Genomic DNA, 16,417 nt, shown 5'->3' with positions numbered 1-16,417 from the left:
CTGCTCTCACTACTGATAGAACACAGCATTTCTGGAGTGAGTATTGACAACTAAAATATTCGATAGCTGAGTTTTCATCTAATTTATTCTCACTCAGTGATCTAACAGCTATCATGGAATTATTAAAAACAGCCTCAGGCTAAATGGCCTCTGACTGAAGATGAAGGATATAATCTGCATAAGATATCTTCATTTTATATATATATATGTAATATATGCATGTGTATATATGTGTGACTGTGTGGTACCTGGCCATGTACCTGTGTTGTGTCAGCAGAAAGAAAACCAATAAACATCCTCCCCTCAGCCCAAGGAGAGTCTCTGAGTGCTGGAAGCTTTCCAGGAGCCCAGGAACGAGTCCTCCTCTCCTGGGATATTTGTGTGGGCACGGAGGGTGTGTGAGCACAAAGCCCAGAAAGCAGCTGCAACCTGCCAACCCTGCCATGTCAACACACACCTCAGGCCAGCAAAGTGGGAGATTAAATACTGCTGCCATCCACAGTGAGGGAGAGACTGCTGCTGGCACCTGGTTCAGACCCCACAGCTAAAGCAGAACAAGCAGGAAGGAACCCTTTTTCCCCCCTGAGCAGCTTTAGATCTGCCTCTTCCCATCAGCTCTCAGAAAACCAGTCCCTGTGGCAACTCTGCTCTCCCTTGTGTTTCCTTCCACTGAGTTCTCTTGGAGAAAGGGAGGAGAAAAAAGGGAATGCATGAACAGAAGAAACAGGTAAACTCAGAAGGGAAAGCAGGAAAAATAATTTGAGGGAGGAAGGACCTGAAAAGAGGCAAGAAATAATTCATCCTGCATTCTTCCCAGGCCCTACATGTGCCTCTAGATGTGTTAAGCCAACTGATTCCATCTTGCTTCCTGCTCTGCCTCACATAGTGTGGATTTTTGTCTCTCCGAGTCGTGTCCCACCATTCCCAGTGCTGAGACTGGAGACCAGAGCAGGCAGACCAGCCCGAGGAGCAGAGAGCAGGTTCTAAAAAATCCTCCCCTCACATCAGACCTTCCACTGCTATTTCCAGAATTTTCCTCCAAGTCAGAGGGCATGTCCTTCCTGCCTCAGCTGAGAGATTTAGGAACAGAAAATCCTCACTTTGACTGGATGACTGTTTGTATTTAGAGTGTGAAAACACATGTAAACTTTGTCAAGTTGGCTATGGACCTGACTTACACAGTCATATATGTCTCATAATGCAAGTGTTGGGGATATATTGTTCATAAATCGTAATTGGCTGTTTATAAAAGGCCAGCAGTAATAATAAGGAAATTTTTTTCAGTCCTGCACAATGATAGGCACAGATTTGATGCCTTGGGACCTGAAACAGAGACTAGACAGAGCTAAGAGAATGAAGTAGGTATTTATTCAAAGGCTTTTAGGGTACACCTTGGGCAGGACAAGAGCCTGACCAGGGTTACACCCAAGGTGGACCCAAAATAGTCACAAAATGCATGACAAGGTCTCATGCTTTTAGAAGTTTTGGTCCACATGCATTTTGGAGTTTAATTGTCCAATTTCAGCTTCAGATGATGAAGTCCCATGTCGCCCTGATTTTCAGCCTTCTGATGACTGTTTGCATATTTCTAGTGGAGTTTCTCACGGATGTAACATAAACAAGTAGATTGTTTTCACATACCAATGTGTGATGAACTTCTGAGATGACCATTGAGGTCAGAGGGGTGTCCCCTTTGTCCTCCAATCCTGGACGAAACTCCAAATCCTATTTAAACCCAAAAACGACAATAAACGGCCCTTTTTTTCTTTCCTCACTTCAACCTGTCGCCTGAGTGTAGTTCTTTCGTGTCCCTACTGGCGACAGTCCCATCCTTCTTGTTTTCTCTCTTCAGTCCCGTTGTTTGTGCCTTTGGGCCCTAAAGTTGTACTCATTCTCCTTGGTCTTCAGCAGGAAAAGGATTTGTTTTGTCTGTTTACTCTGTGAAGAGAGCGTACTAACACTTAATATGAGGCTCAGAATTACACCCATAGGCAGCACTGAATCTGAAAAACATGAAAGCTAAAATTTAATGCGTCAGATTGACCAGGTGAGCTATGTAGGCCAGCCTCCCCTATAGCTCCTGAGCCCTATTAGCTGATGGTGGTGTTCAGAACTTAAACAGGAATCTGTGTCCAGCTCTCCATAGCTGGAATGTGCATGTGGACATGAAGAGAGAGCCAGTGCACAGAGTTCTGTGTTTCATCTGAATCCACAGCCTCCCCACTGACTGAAGTGCTGCATATGGAAACTGGTGAAAAACTGCTGGTATAAATGTGGTTTGGAAAGAGAAATGTTCCAATACTTGGATAGTCTTATTTGGATCATATATATTTTATGAAAAACTTTTGGCATCACTTTTAAGGACTAAGCCCTGTGCAGTACTTTGACATCTGCAACCAGTGCAGCAGAAGGAAACGTACGTGACCTGAAAACATTTAATGCTCAATGCATGAGGCAAAGATTATTGAGATCCACAGATGTTGGCATTGAGCACCATTTTAGGCACCTTGAAGTGGCCATGACATCCTCATGGGACTAGCAGATAAAACACAAAATTATCTGAGACTCAAGTCTTCCAGAGAGGCAGTTAAGGGTTAAGTAGAATACATCAGAAGCACACTTAAGATTCCCATAATCACTTTCATTTATTATTACTTGGGACTATATAATATTAAGAAAGTTCTGTTAAGAGCTGAAATGATAGACTTTCTTTTTTCAGCTGGGAACATATTACTCGATAGAAAGTGAACCAAAATTAATTAGCACCCCCATGTTTCCTTAGGAAGGGCACCTCCTGATGGAGGTTCCAATAACAAATTCCAGCAGAGTCTGGTAACTGGAGCATGCTGAGGAAGCCAAGGGCTGACATCCCAGTTCTGCCACTTGGTGAGCTTTCTCACCTTGGGCAAATCCATTAATCTCCAAAGAAATCTGTCCCTTCTTCTGTACTTTTGTGCCATAAAACACAACTTAAACATCTGAAGGGTGCAGGACTGCCCTGAAGTGCCACGTGGGGCTGATTAGGAGCAATGGAAGTATGTCATCAATTGGATTTTTCCAGGCCAGGTTGTCATCCTGATTGAAAATTAGCCAGAAATGGGAAGAATAATTTTTAACTTTCAAAACCTGTTTTTTTAAGAGTTGCTTTCATGTCTCAGTGGCAGGTAACTCAGCGTCCCTGTTTCTCTTCTTTCACACTTTGTACATGAAGTGGGGCACATCAGCCAAGGCTGGGCTGCATCCTCTGCTGTCCTCTGAACCTCAGTCCTACATGGGCTCAGTGATGTGATCTCCATAGGCAGTTTCTGGTTTTCTTGGGGGAAGGGTACGAAAATAGCATTTCACAACTCTCACAAAAATCCAGCTCAGCTTTCTGTTGCCAAGCGACATCACGGCTCTACAGCAGATCCAGCTGCTGATGTTACTAAGCAACATCTTTCCCATCAAGTTGTGCCCTTGAAAATTATTACTTGTTTATTAATTCTCATGATGGGTTATGGCTTGCTCCCACCCCCCCCAGATCTTGGTATTTGCTCTTCTAGAATTTGTGAGAAAGCAAAAGCTGAAGGACTGTCATGGGTCAGTCGTTCCTGCAGATCTCTGTGATACTGTTGGAATATGCAGAAATTGGGAATGGTTTTGCACTATTACATCAATAGAAGAGTAAAGAAAGAAGAGTAAAGTTCTGAACACCTCCCCTTTCTTCTCTTTCCTGTGGGAATAGCTGGTGTGTAACAGTATGCTCAGTGCTTCAGCAGAGCTTTGCAATGCTTTATGTGTAGTATCAATCATGTGAAAGTAAGGAACATAAAACATTTTGTCTTAAAGTGGCAGTACTTGTGCCATAAAGTAAAATGACCTCAAACTAAATTGTCTTCTACAAATACCTAAGGTAGCATGTCTTCAATATACAGGAAACTACCATATCTGTGCAGTGTATGGTTGGTAAGTGTACCAAATATTGTATATACTGGGATTGAATTGGATTGCTCATGACAAATTATTTGGCTCTTACTGAAACACCTAACTTATTAACTCATTACATAGCTTACCTTTAAGTCTGAGTTGTATTTTCCCCTAGTTTGAGCCTTCCAGTCCTCCTGGGTTAAATCCTGTTTTGACCAAGAAAAGAAAATTTCTCCCTGGATGAGCCTGAAGTGAACCACAGGGGAAATTCCAGCGAACAACAGTAAAGCAGCCCGATGTGAGTACTTCCTCCCCCGCCAATTCCATCATAAAATCAAAGAGAATAAATAGAGACATCAGAGCACGTGGAATTCGCTCAGAGCTGGTGGTTTACACTTCATACTGGAACAGGACAGAAGATCAGCCTCTGCTAAGGTGGGAACAGCTTGCAGTGAAGAAGCGCTGCTTGGGATAGATGGGATAGAAGTGAATTAGTGAATCCTAATTTAGACACGAGAGTGGGTCAGAAAACTGACCCAAAGGTACAATGCCAATGCTGTCAGCCAGGGCTGTTATAGGCCCAGGGATCAGAGCACAAGGTGGCTGTGTTGGTGTCACTGCCCTCATTTCACAGGGCTCACAGTTCTGGCACCAGTGCAGGAGTTGCTTATGTGGCTTTGCAATCCTTACACAGCTTAGCCAAACAGAGGGATTCTGCTTTGCACGTGTGTTGATAAAAAATACACAGTCAGAAATCATCATATATGGATTACTAAAGGTCGTTTTCCCCAAAGTTTCTGCCAGACAATTGTTTTGCAAGCCAGCTGCTTCACTTTCACTTTGTGGCATTTTCTGGCCCTAGCTTAGAAATGGAAGACCCCCAAATGTGAGTTCAGTTTGTTTTGATGAGGAAATAATGCAGCTAGCAGAAGTGAGGATGCATCACCAGGCTTGTGTTTTCCTGAGCTCCCACAGGATCCCTGCTCTTAAATTCATGGCAGAGAGCCTAAACAAAAAACGTTGCATAATTTGTTGTCTATAAGGTAATCAATTGTGCAATGGCCCCACTTTGTTTTTAAGGAAGAGCACACCAAAACTTTGAATTAATGAACTTCAGATTTACTGGATTCTGAATTGAGCAGGGGACACCAGAGAATGCTGGATCACCAACTTCATAAAAAGAAGAAAGATTTAAAAGGCAGGGCTATTCACGTAGCCCTTGATCTTGCAACTGTGCATTCCAGCTCATCACAGGCTTTATGTTTCCAAGTCAGGAGTTTATAGACCAGGATTTTGTGGAACAAAAATCAGCAGAGAACATATTGCTGCCCTATGAAATCCTGCCTTTTAGCCATGTCAGATATGACTTTTCCATGCTGCACTCAGCAATGCTGCCTCACACTCTTCGAGGTGCAATAAACCCACAGTGGACCATTCCTTTGGTTTGTGGCCCCAAAAAGCACCACGGCTGTTTACAGAAACTCGTTAATCCCTTGGAGTTGCCACTAATGATAAATATTCTGTCTTTGGTTACCAGCTGTGTTTCTGAGCACCCCTTTGTGGAAGCATTGCTGGAAGGACAATCAGAGCAAATAATAACAATTAGCTCGCCCATAAACCAGTACTTCTTGCAACATCACATTTCAAAGGGTTTTTGTCACATCTCCACCCTTCAGGATGATTTAATGGGAAATGATTCACCGTAACCTGAACAGACACATCAACATTTGCTAGCAGGTATTTCTGACAGCTCTCAAGGGTAATAGGAGAAAATGAAAGATGAGCTCAAACACATAAACAAACCTGGACACAAAATGCAGAATACATATTCCCCCTCAATACTCATCTTCCCTTGAAAACAACTCACGCATAACTCCAGTGTGTTATTGACACTGAACACTGAAAAATTCACTGAGCAGTTTTTGCAAGAAGCACTGCTTACACCACAAGCCAAGAAACGGTAGAAGTGAAATATGTTTGACCCAAAAATCGACGTTCTCCGGGGTTGCTTTTGTGAAAAACACTAGTGCTGGATTTATGGCACTCCGAGAGCCTGGCAGGAGCAGGGGGAGGCCGGGCTCAGGAGGTGTAACTTGTTTTCTTTCTCGCCTGGGGTGGAGGCAAGTTGGTTGTTGAGCAGGTTATGAAGGTGGGTCCCGCAGAGGAAAGCCTACATTTCATGAGTCTGAGGAGAAGTAGGAGGAAAACCAGGTGAAAACTGGTGGGGTGAAGACAGAAGGAATGGTCTGAAGACCCGCTCTAAAAGCTTCAGTGAAGCCAAAGGTGCCAGATAAATGTGGGAACGTAAGTGCAACGTTAAACATCCTCTTGTTTGCTTTCAGGAGAGCAGTTGCTCAGCTCAAAAGTCTGCAGGCTGAACAGACCAATTTGGTACCAGTGAGCTGGTTTTGAGATTTGTAGTGCTCAAATAATTTCAATAATGACATGTAAATTGTAAAAGATACCAGAGATGATGAAGATTATCTTTTGGTTAACCTATGTTATATTCAATGGATGGATTTTTAGCCTGTTTGTAATGTTTATTTGAGAGTCTATACATATGAATGATAAAGTGCCTGTAGTTTGCAAGCTAAGTAAGGCTTGTGCATTGAATGATTTAGAAATAATGCATGTAAAAAGGATTACAGTAACACTGTAATCTAAAAAATGATCTTAGCACTCTGCAATGTAATTCACACTTTAATATTATTATGGCTTGTTTCATTATTGGAGAATCTGTAATGTCTTTATTTCCCATTTATGACATTTATCTTCATTATTAAGCAGATGGTAATGTGAGAATTGTGTGAAAACTGTGAAATTTCATGCTCCAGGGAAAGAAAACAGTGGGTAGACAATGTGATATGATGTGTTAGTGGAGATTTCTGACAGCTGGCACTTCTGCTGTGCTCTTGTCATTTTCTACTTAGATTCCTGAGCATTTTAATAAGAAAACTGCAAATAAAGTATTGTTATCTTTCAACTCAATATTAGAACTTTGGCCTCTATTAGCAGTTGCTGTCCTTAGCAGTCAGTATGGCTGAGCTGGTGCAGAAATATTGACAGTATACTATGCACTGGAGTGAATTTACTCTAAAATAAATGGGACACCATTGTTACACACATTGGCTAATCTGTTTTAGATGAGCAAAGTCTGCATTTTGCACAATTGATCTACAAGACCCCACCCCTAATTAACTAAACAACTCCATGGGGATTTGGGAGAGTTTTATTCATTCCCCAGTTTATGTAATTACCGCAAGTGCTTGTGAGGGGAATTTTCAGGTGTTTTCACACGGTGTCTGTAGGGACAGAAAAAGATCTGAGAAGAGAGAAGCTCAGGAGGTCAGGGGAACAGAAATGCCACAATATTCACTCCTAAAGAATTGTGGTGGCCATTGAGGGAAGCACATTGCTGTAGTGGAGTTATTCTTCCCCTCCTGTGCATTTAAACCTTAGTCAGCAGCTCTAACAGTGTGAGAATGTTTTATTATATCAATACATACTTAAAATATTATAATCTTAATGTGTTGTCTCAGAACTGGGCTGAGGCTGGGAAGATTTGTGTGTGTACATTAGTCCATGATGGAGTATTTCGTACTTGGGGAAGAGTGCTTCTGAAAATGTTATAGCCAGTCTTCGGCGTAGCTCAGAACTGTTTTGAAACTGTTTAAAGCAGGAGAGGATTTGGCAGCGATCTCAGCAGATAAAACCTCACGTTGCTAATCAATCACTGGAAGTGCAATCCTGGCCTCAGTGATTTCAACAGGAGCAAGTTCAAGCACTGCTGGATCCCCTGAAGACAATCAAGTTTAAACAGAACAGAGCTGAAGAGCACAACACCAAACTTCTCTCTCCCCAAGCCCCCTGTGAAGAAAAATCATACTTTAAGTTTTAAAAAATGTACTGTAGTAATAAGTAACAACATTCCTTAAGAGCTTGTATGGTTTCCCTGGTGTTCAAAGTGCAATTTCCCTTTTACAGCCTGACTTTAATGGAGTTTTTCTTGACACAAAGAGCAGACCAATCTCAAATACTTCGGGGAAAAAAACAAACTGAAGAAGCTGTGCATTTTCACCTATTCAGTCATACAATAAATACAGTGAATTTCAATGCATGAGCCCCCAAATAAAATGTCTAGGACAAGAATGTCTATAACTGAATCTCTAGTGTGGACTTTTGCTATTGAGTATCCTTAAAAAAAAATACATAGAAATGAACGATGCCTGGGGAGACACCTGACTGTACAACTGCTCAGAGATTTTTTTGAAATTAAATAATTAGAGCTGAACTAGTATAAAACCAGTTGTAATTATGGTAGGCAGATCCTCTAAAGTCTAAAGAGGGTGTTGAGACCACAACATTGTAACAGAATTAATGCCTAAGAAAAGAAGGGAACAACGCCACTGATCAGGATAAAAAATCCACTTACTCTTTTCTCTGAGTGCATTCATTGATTGAAAATTGTTTGTTACAGTGACAGTCAGGTTTAACACCGTGGTTCTGACAGTGTGAGGAAGTAGCTTGGTCCAGGAATTTCAAGAAATAAAACCGGTTTGAATACAATTAAAACAGTAAGATTTTCCATCCATAGTGACTTCGGCAAGGAAAACGTCTCTCTGTTCCAATGTCATGGGATAATCCAGAAACAGAGTAACAAAGCTGAGTTCCAAGGACTCAGGAAGGCAGCAGAGAGACATTAGGAAATAAAAGCATTAACAGTTCTTTTCCCCCAGTTTATGACTTAGAATCCTTGCAAGACTGAATGTCAGGAGGGGCAACTGATGGGGTGGCTGAGATGACAGCCCTCCAAAATTTCCAGAATTTTTTTGTTTTTTTGTTTGTTTGGTGGTTTTTTGGAGTTTTTTTACAGCACATTAAAAGCTTTTTCTTTTCTTCCAGTGATCTTTCTTTAATTGCTGTGTGATCCTGGACATCAGAGTCGAGATGGGCAATGAGAACAGCAGTGCAGAGAATGAGGTGAGTGTGACAGGGCAATCATTTTCCCTCCCCTCCTAGCCTAGAGCAAACCTCTCAGAAACTCCTTCCACGGGCCACTTACCCCATATTTATCTTCTGCTCCCCATTACACTCATATTTAAGTGTCATTAATGGTAATTGAAAGCAGCTTGGTGTGTTTTTTTGTCCTTTGGCAATGACAGTGCTCCAAAGCATCAGGACACGGTTCAGGGCGGTTGTTCCCTGGGGGACAGCATCCCTGGGGGATCCCCATGGGATGAGCAGGGCTGGCTCATCCCAGCACCCCAGCCTGGCAGCAGGGCAGCCATGGGCAGCTGGGGCAGCACATCCCTGAGGACAGGGAAGCTCCCAGCATGGCAGGAATATGGCACGGCAGGGTCAGCCCAGCTCAGTGAGCAGCTGGCAGGGCAGGTACCCTACAGCATCACAGGGAATGACATCCCTGGGGAGGCTGAAATGGGGTCCTGGGCCAGGGGCAGGGTGGGGACAGGCCCTGGGAGTTGGGCAGTGCCTGTGGTGGCCTCGGAGTCCTGGCACACAGCAGCTCCTCCCTGTTCAGGAGTGACCTTGCGCTGTCTGTGTCCCCATCCAGGACTTGACACCCGTGTTCCCAGGGTGTGTTGTTAATGCATGGTGCTGTTTGGGTGGTTTATTTTTAGATCTTTGAAAGGAAGGCAGTGAAATGCTCTGCCTGCTGGTGTACAATGACATTAGAAGTTATTCTACTGATACAAGTTTGAATAGAAGTAATTCATTAATTTCGGCAATTCAAACACTAGTACGTTTTATCCTCTCCTCTTCCATGTATTGTGGTAGCTGCTAAAATGCATTAGGATTCATTTTGCTTCCACTTCAGCTATCAGCAGATCTGCTGCACCTTCCGCATTGCAAAGTGGACCCACTCAAGGCAATCAGTACTACAACTCTTACAGATTTTCTCATAAATAATTTTTAGAAGAAAAATCTTCCATAGTTTATGGTAATTCTTACCAAGTTTTATTGTTAGCCCAAGATTTCATCCCAATTTTTGTCAAGGTTTGGGAAGAGGGGAATGTGTTAATTTCTATAACTAAGTAATGAGAATTTCTTCTCCTATAGTGCATAGCTTCCACTCAGGAAGCTTTTGGAAATCAAATGTATTTGTTCAGGAGTCATCCTGAGGCTGAGAAGATTTTTCTTAAAAACTTCTGAATTTATCCAGAAATGTAGTAAAAAAATTCTTCTAAAAGGAAGGGAAGCTTCTGATCCCCTTTTCAGACTGTATAAACCAAAACAAAAGACAACACAACCCCCTCCAAAATATGCTAAAAATCCAAAACATTTTCAAAAACACTATTAACAGAAAGATAACAAGAAGAAGCAACAAAACTTAAATATTTTGATTTTCAGTCAGAAATTCCATGTCAATAAAGCCATCCTTATACCACCAAGACAAGGAGCAGAGCAGGTAGTGGATGATGAATCTGGTGTGCATGGTTTGCATTCAAAATGTTAGCACCGGGCTTGGCTGCCCTTTTCCTTCTGCATCTGCTTCTGGCTTTTGGGTTTTGTGACACTGGCTGCACATTTGCAAGGCAGATACAATTAAGTTTTCCACAAGTTGTACAAAAAAAAAAAAAAATCTGGTTTCTTTTAACTTATTTTTCATCAGTAGCAATCAATGCTTTAGAGAAGCAGCCTGTACTTGACCCCCTTTGCTGGCTGCCTTTCCTCCCAACCCCAACACCATTGAAATTGCTCACTTGGTGTTGTCCTTAGGCTCAGAACCAGTTGGTCTGAGTTGGTTTTGTTTATGTGTTTATCAGAGGACACCACTGGCGCGGCTCCTGCTCTCAGTGAGTCATTTGGAAGCCTCACACATGGTTTACATTAAAGCTGGGAGAGCCTGTGCTAAGTTTAGAACTCATTTAGTGAGTGGGAAGATCTGTGGAAGAAATGTGCTACTAGGAAGAATGTAGTAGACACTTGGAGAAAAAGTAAATACCCAATCTCTCTTGTAAAGACCAGGCTCTGAGGAGAATACCATCTAAATTTAGTGGCAATGAACAAAGATAATGCTTGGATAAAACAAGGCTGGGGCCAGCAGTATATTTAACAAAGTGATTTCACATGTACATGGTCGGTTTTGCTGTAAAGCACACAAAGTCCAAACTGCTGAGAGATTTTAGGATTGTGCCCTGCCCTATTACAGCTTGTTGGGCTTGTGCTGAATTAAATATAAGCTGTTTTTATGATGCATTTTCCTTGAATAGTGAAACTCCACATGAAGAGAAAGGCCTTTAGATTGAAAAAGAAACATTCTGGAAGAACAGATATTTTGACCCAGTTTGATGCTTGAGATCCAGCCTTTAGCAGGCAAAATACAGTTCGAAGGTATACAGGTGAAGTAATGGAGGTGTTCTTTATTGGGAAGCTGTGGAAAGTACTGCAGTTTATGGAGCTGTGGAAAGTCTCAGCTGTTGTGCTGCCCATTAAACAGATCCTTCTTAATCCACCAAAAAAAGCTGGGTATCATGGAGGAATGACATTGGCTTCTTTTTCTTGACTTTTCTGGACAGCCAAATGTCCAAAACTCATCTACATGGCCTTAATAAAAGGAAAACCCTCACTTTCACAGAGGCTGATGTAACTGCACCTCCTCAGCCCTGCTCATCTGGATAGTCTGGGCTCAGGTGCCAGCTCATAAAGCCGCACTTAGGAATGAGACCAAACTGAGCTGGACCAACAAATCCGCTCCCTAAAATGTCAGACAGAGTGAGGCACATGGTCTGTGGGATGCAGAATGATCCCAGAGGTATCTCAGCCTCATCCATGCTGCTCCAAAGGTTGTGCAGAGAGCTCAGGGACAGCTCCCAAAGTGACTGCATGTTACGGGATTATTATTATTGACCTCCTCGACTGTATTATATCTTTATTTTTACTAGAATGATGCCATTAGCAGGGCACCTTTGCTCTCATTTTAAAGGGAGTGGGTGGAGAGTGTTAAAACCAGAAAGAGTTCTTTGTGACTGGGGACATGAGCATAAAATTTTGTAAAGTTTGAATAGGCTGGATTTTCTAGTATGGAATACTTTTAACTCAGGGTTTTAATTCTTGCCACTCAGAGCTCTGAAGAGGAGCTCTGTCATATTCCACAGCCTTTCTCACAACAACAGAAAAGTCACCAAGTAATTGTAAAGCTCTTTGAAGGCGAAAACTGCTGCTGAATTGAAGTAGAAGTTCTGAATAGAAGTTCTACTAATGCATCTTTTGCCCCAGAGTTGAAGAGGGAATTTCAAAGTCAGTTAGACATAAGTTATTTCTACACATTTTGCTTTATCCTTTCTTCCTCTTGGTTTTCTGAATAGGCAGAAAAGCAAACAAAGCTGTTTGTTCCACATCCCTGTTATTGTTCATTTCTCTTTAAATAGAGATCTTAACGTGTGGTTACCTTTTTGTTCCTGTTTTCTGCCGTGAAATGTGTAAGACAGGCAGCACTTCAGCACTTGCCAGAGGGGCCACAACTTCTTAAGAGTCTGGTGGTTGTCTGCAGAGTCGTGCTGTGATCCTGCTCGGATTTCTCCCTTTATTTCCTATGAACAAATCTAACTGCTGGGCATCCTGCAGCTAATATTCTGCATTATTCCCTTTCCCATCGTTCAGCTGGTTTCAGTCTCTCTGAACTGATGGCTCCTGTTAATTGCTGTGGTTCTCCCTTCACACCCTGGTGCTGCAGGGATCAGCAGGGGACAGCACTGTCCCAGCATCCAGCCCCCATTCGCACAGATGGGAACTGGGCAAAGCCCTCAGAGCTCTGGGGCTCACACTGGGTGTTTACATACTTTTCGAACAGTGCAATAACATCTGTATACATTCCTTTTCTCATGGTCCACTGGGAACAAAAACGCATTCCCAATTTTTTGCACAGTAATTTTGCCTGGAGCAGTTTAATGTGATTCACTGTTACCCTACACAGGCTCTTCTCTTTGTTTGTTGTCTGGGATTCACAACTTTTACTCCCTGAATTATGATTCTCTTTCATTTTTCCTTCCATTTCATCCAGTGCATATCAGGATGTTGCTGTCAGTTGGCTCCAGTCTGTTCCTGATGCTTACAAAGTCCTAACACAACTCCAGCCACCACATTAACTAATTCTTATTTCCAGTGGTAATTAATGCTGGTCCAAAATTCTATGGTAAATAATGCCAAGGATTTCTGTGAGTTTACTCAAAAAGAACATTGTACTTTTTCAGAGAATTATATGTCCTTTTTTGCAAATGCAGCAAATTCTGGGACACTTCTCACTGCAATGAATAATTATTATTCACATTGTTATTTACATCTTTCCTGTGAGTGAAGGAGAGGGGATGAAAGAAGAAGATTCAAAGTTGTGGCAGAGTTCTTAATTTGAAAGTATAGTGAAAAGCAAGTTGGAAGACTGGTCCTTCTCTTCTGAGTTAATGGTTAAAGCTTCCTTCACAACTGTAAAGCCATCATCATTTCTCATGGGACATGTGAATTTATGGGTAGAGATGAAAAGGAAAAATTTATTTATGAAGTTTCTCTGTAATTATTTACTACCTACATTTCCCCATTAAAAAAAAAAATAGTGTGAAAATGTTGAACCTGCATTTTCCACAGCTATGAAATTACTAGGCAGGCAAACACTGTTGGCTGGGGAGCATAACAGAGTTTGGGACTCGACTTGGAGATTATTTTCCAAACACTATTTTATTTGAATCTAACAGCATCTTCTCAAGTCATTTATTGTCAGGCTGCTAAGGACCACTCAGTAGAAAGCTGCTTTAGCTAAAACTATACTGACTGAAAATTGCAAGTTAGGGGACAAAGATTTTCTTCACAAATTCAACTTTATTCTCTCTCCCTCCTGCTGTATCTCAGCCCCCTGCCATCCTCTAAGAAAATAATACAAGCACTCACCAGGCCTTCACCAAACATCAGGAAAGGGACAGAGGAAAGCACCTGCAGCCAGATTAGTGATGATGCAAAGATAATTACGAATTTTCCTTTGCTTGCTGACCACAAATCACATCAAACAGGTGGAAAGGTGAAGTTTAAGGAGAGCCATGAAGGAGTTAAACAGCCATGATTCATTAACATTCCTGAAACATAGCAAAGCTTCTCAGGTTGTTGAGAAGACACCCATGTTGACATTACAAGAATCCAAAGATAAACAATTTGGTGCCCTCAGTGGACTGGAAGAGTCATAAACACAAAGCACCGAAGCCTGAAGGTTTGAATTGTTCCTGCTGTGGCTGAGAGGAGACTGCGTATTCTGGGAAAAAAAGCTAAATCAAGGATACGATGGTGACTATAAATATATAAATACATAAACACACACCCCTACACACTCCAGAGTTTATTTTTGTGTTCACAGCCGGACTCATTTCAGTAGGTGTTTCTCAGGAGGAAAAGCAGCCCTTCATCTCTAAGAGAAGGTCATGGGTACTTACAATCAAAAGCTGTAAGAATTTTTCAAACACCATCGTTACCATATCACAATTTGCTTTGCTTCTTGTGTTTGTGAGAAGCAAATTAAATGAAATGAGAAGCGAATGCCAATTTTTGCATTCCTGGCCCTTTGAGGGTTTTAATTAGAATAGGTGTGAACTTAAAATTCTACTCCCGTGAGAGACAAATAAACCACGCCAGAAGCAACAGCAAATTACACCATTACTGATTAAAGAAAAATATCTACTGTAATTGCAAAATTCTATATGGAGACTCCCTTAAGGATAGAGTCTGCTCTTCCTATCTGATCTTGTCATAATTACATCCAACTGATTACGTAGTAAAGATGTTTGGGAAGGAAAACAAGAAGTGGTCATGACAGGCATCCCCTCCAAACTGCTGTGCCTCAGCCACTCTCACAAAGGGGGTAGCAAGGCACCAAGCTGTTTGCTAAAATCACATTTAGCTCCCTTGCAAGGTGATAAAACTGAGTCGTAGTGTTATTCTTCAGATCTGAAGTGTCACATGGAGTTCAAGCTTGGCTCAATATATTAGGTTGCAATTTGTTACTCTCCTGTGATGGCTCACTGGTTTTGCTGACCAGTGTTCACTGATTTTAATGCAAAGTTCCAGCTGTTAAAGCAATATCCACTCACCATCTACTTATTTATTTTGGTACCACTTCTCCAAACAAGGGAGAGACAAGGACTCTCCAAAGACAGGAAGTTTTAAAACTCTAACTTTCTACTCGGCTACTGTGTTCCTACAGAACAACAAAAGTCAGAAGAGTGAAAAGGTGGTTTAAAAAAAACCTGTTCTGTCTTTAAAAATTTCAAGAGCCATTTAAAACCCCTGATTTCCCAACCATGTGAACAACCTCTAGCAGGCAGACTTTTATTAAAAAAAAAAAAAACTATTTAAACAACTCCCTCCTCCAGCTTGTAATGGAAGACATGGAGGAGAAAGGAAAGGCAATTTCAGGTTTATTGATTGAGATCTGTGAAGGCTTGCTTCAGCTTCCCCTCCACGAAACCAAAGGGAGTGAGTGGGAATGGGAACTGAATGTAACCCCTGGAGGATTACTCTGAGCTACTCAGAGCTCTGGCACATTCCAGCAACTGCTATGAAAGGATAGATATATAGATATATAGATATATAGATATATAGATATATAGATATAGAGATATAGAGATACAGAGATATAGAGATACAGAGAGAGAGAGATAGAGATTAGATAGACAGATAGATAGATAAAAAATAAGCAAGTAAATAAATAAATAATTTAATAAATATATTACTATATAACAATATATATCAATATGTATATTAATATATTTATTTATATATATATATATATATATACACACATATAAACTGCTATCAATCCCCCTCAATGGGGGAATGAGGCAGAGGGCAGATGGAAGACAAAGCAACTTTCAGTGAGAGAAAGGAGGGAGGGGAGTCAAGGCAAGTTCACCTTTCTGAGGGGCTTGAGAGGGAATTCCAGGTGCTGGAAGCAGAGCTGTGCTGTGCTCTGGGAGCTGCTGCTGTGTTGGGAATCTCGAGGTTTGGGGTGGCTGGAACACGAGGCTGTGGCTGTTCTGACGCTGCTGGCCTGGCTGTGAATTGGGGTTTTGGGAGCTGGGCTCTCCACAGGCTCCCAGGCAGCATTAAAGACATTTCTTTCTGCTGTGATAACTCCAGTGCAGCAGTGCACATAATCCTTTTGGCTACACTGTTAATAGAGTTCTATTTTCTTTTTTTATTTATTTTTTTTAGCATCCTGTTCAAAGTCATTGGGAAAATAAAGCGATCCTGTAGATTTACTTTGTGTTGTTGCAGACTCCAGTGCTTCTGGAAGGGTTTAATGCAAATTCCATTGCATATTTCAGGAGAATCAGACGTATTCATTTAAATATTGTGCTGCCTGAAACAGGAAAAAAGTATGAGCTGTTTAGTTTTCCTCCTGTTGTTTGTATACTCTCTGTGACAGAGCTGGTTGGTTTGTTGTTGGGTTTTTTTAATTATCCTAGACTCAAAAATGCTGAGAACCTCTGTGTTCTGGTTTTTATTATAATTA

The 16,417-nt window shown here is 41.5% G+C and overlaps 1 protein-coding gene across 5 annotated transcripts in view; it reads left to right on the top strand.

The window, feature by feature from the left end:
- The first annotated feature begins 4,081 nt into the window (after positions 1-4,081).
- The window catches only part of TACC2 (transforming acidic coiled-coil containing protein 2), a 119,565-nt gene continuing 107,229 nt past the window's right edge, over positions 4,082-16,417 (top strand). For all 5 annotated transcript variants that reach the window (XM_066190787.1, XM_066190790.1, XM_066190788.1 and 2 more), the window contains exons 1-2: positions 4,082-4,204; positions 8,809-8,886. In XM_066190787.1, coding sequence (XP_066046884.1) covers positions 8,854-8,886 — 33 coding nt within the window. In that variant the 5' untranslated portion in view covers positions 4,082-4,204; positions 8,809-8,853. The remainder of the gene's footprint in view (positions 4,205-8,808; positions 8,887-16,417) is intronic.

The sequence above is a fragment of the Chamaea fasciata genome, unplaced genomic scaffold (assembly GCF_029207755.1).
Source record: "Chamaea fasciata isolate MVZ Bird 193981 ecotype frontalis unplaced genomic scaffold, bChaFas1.0.hap1 SCAF_9, whole genome shotgun sequence".
NCBI lineage: Eukaryota > Metazoa > Chordata > Aves > Passeriformes > Sylviidae > Chamaea > Chamaea fasciata.
The sequence above is the reverse complement of the archived record's forward strand: the minus strand, read 5'-3'. Positions and strand labels throughout refer to the sequence as shown.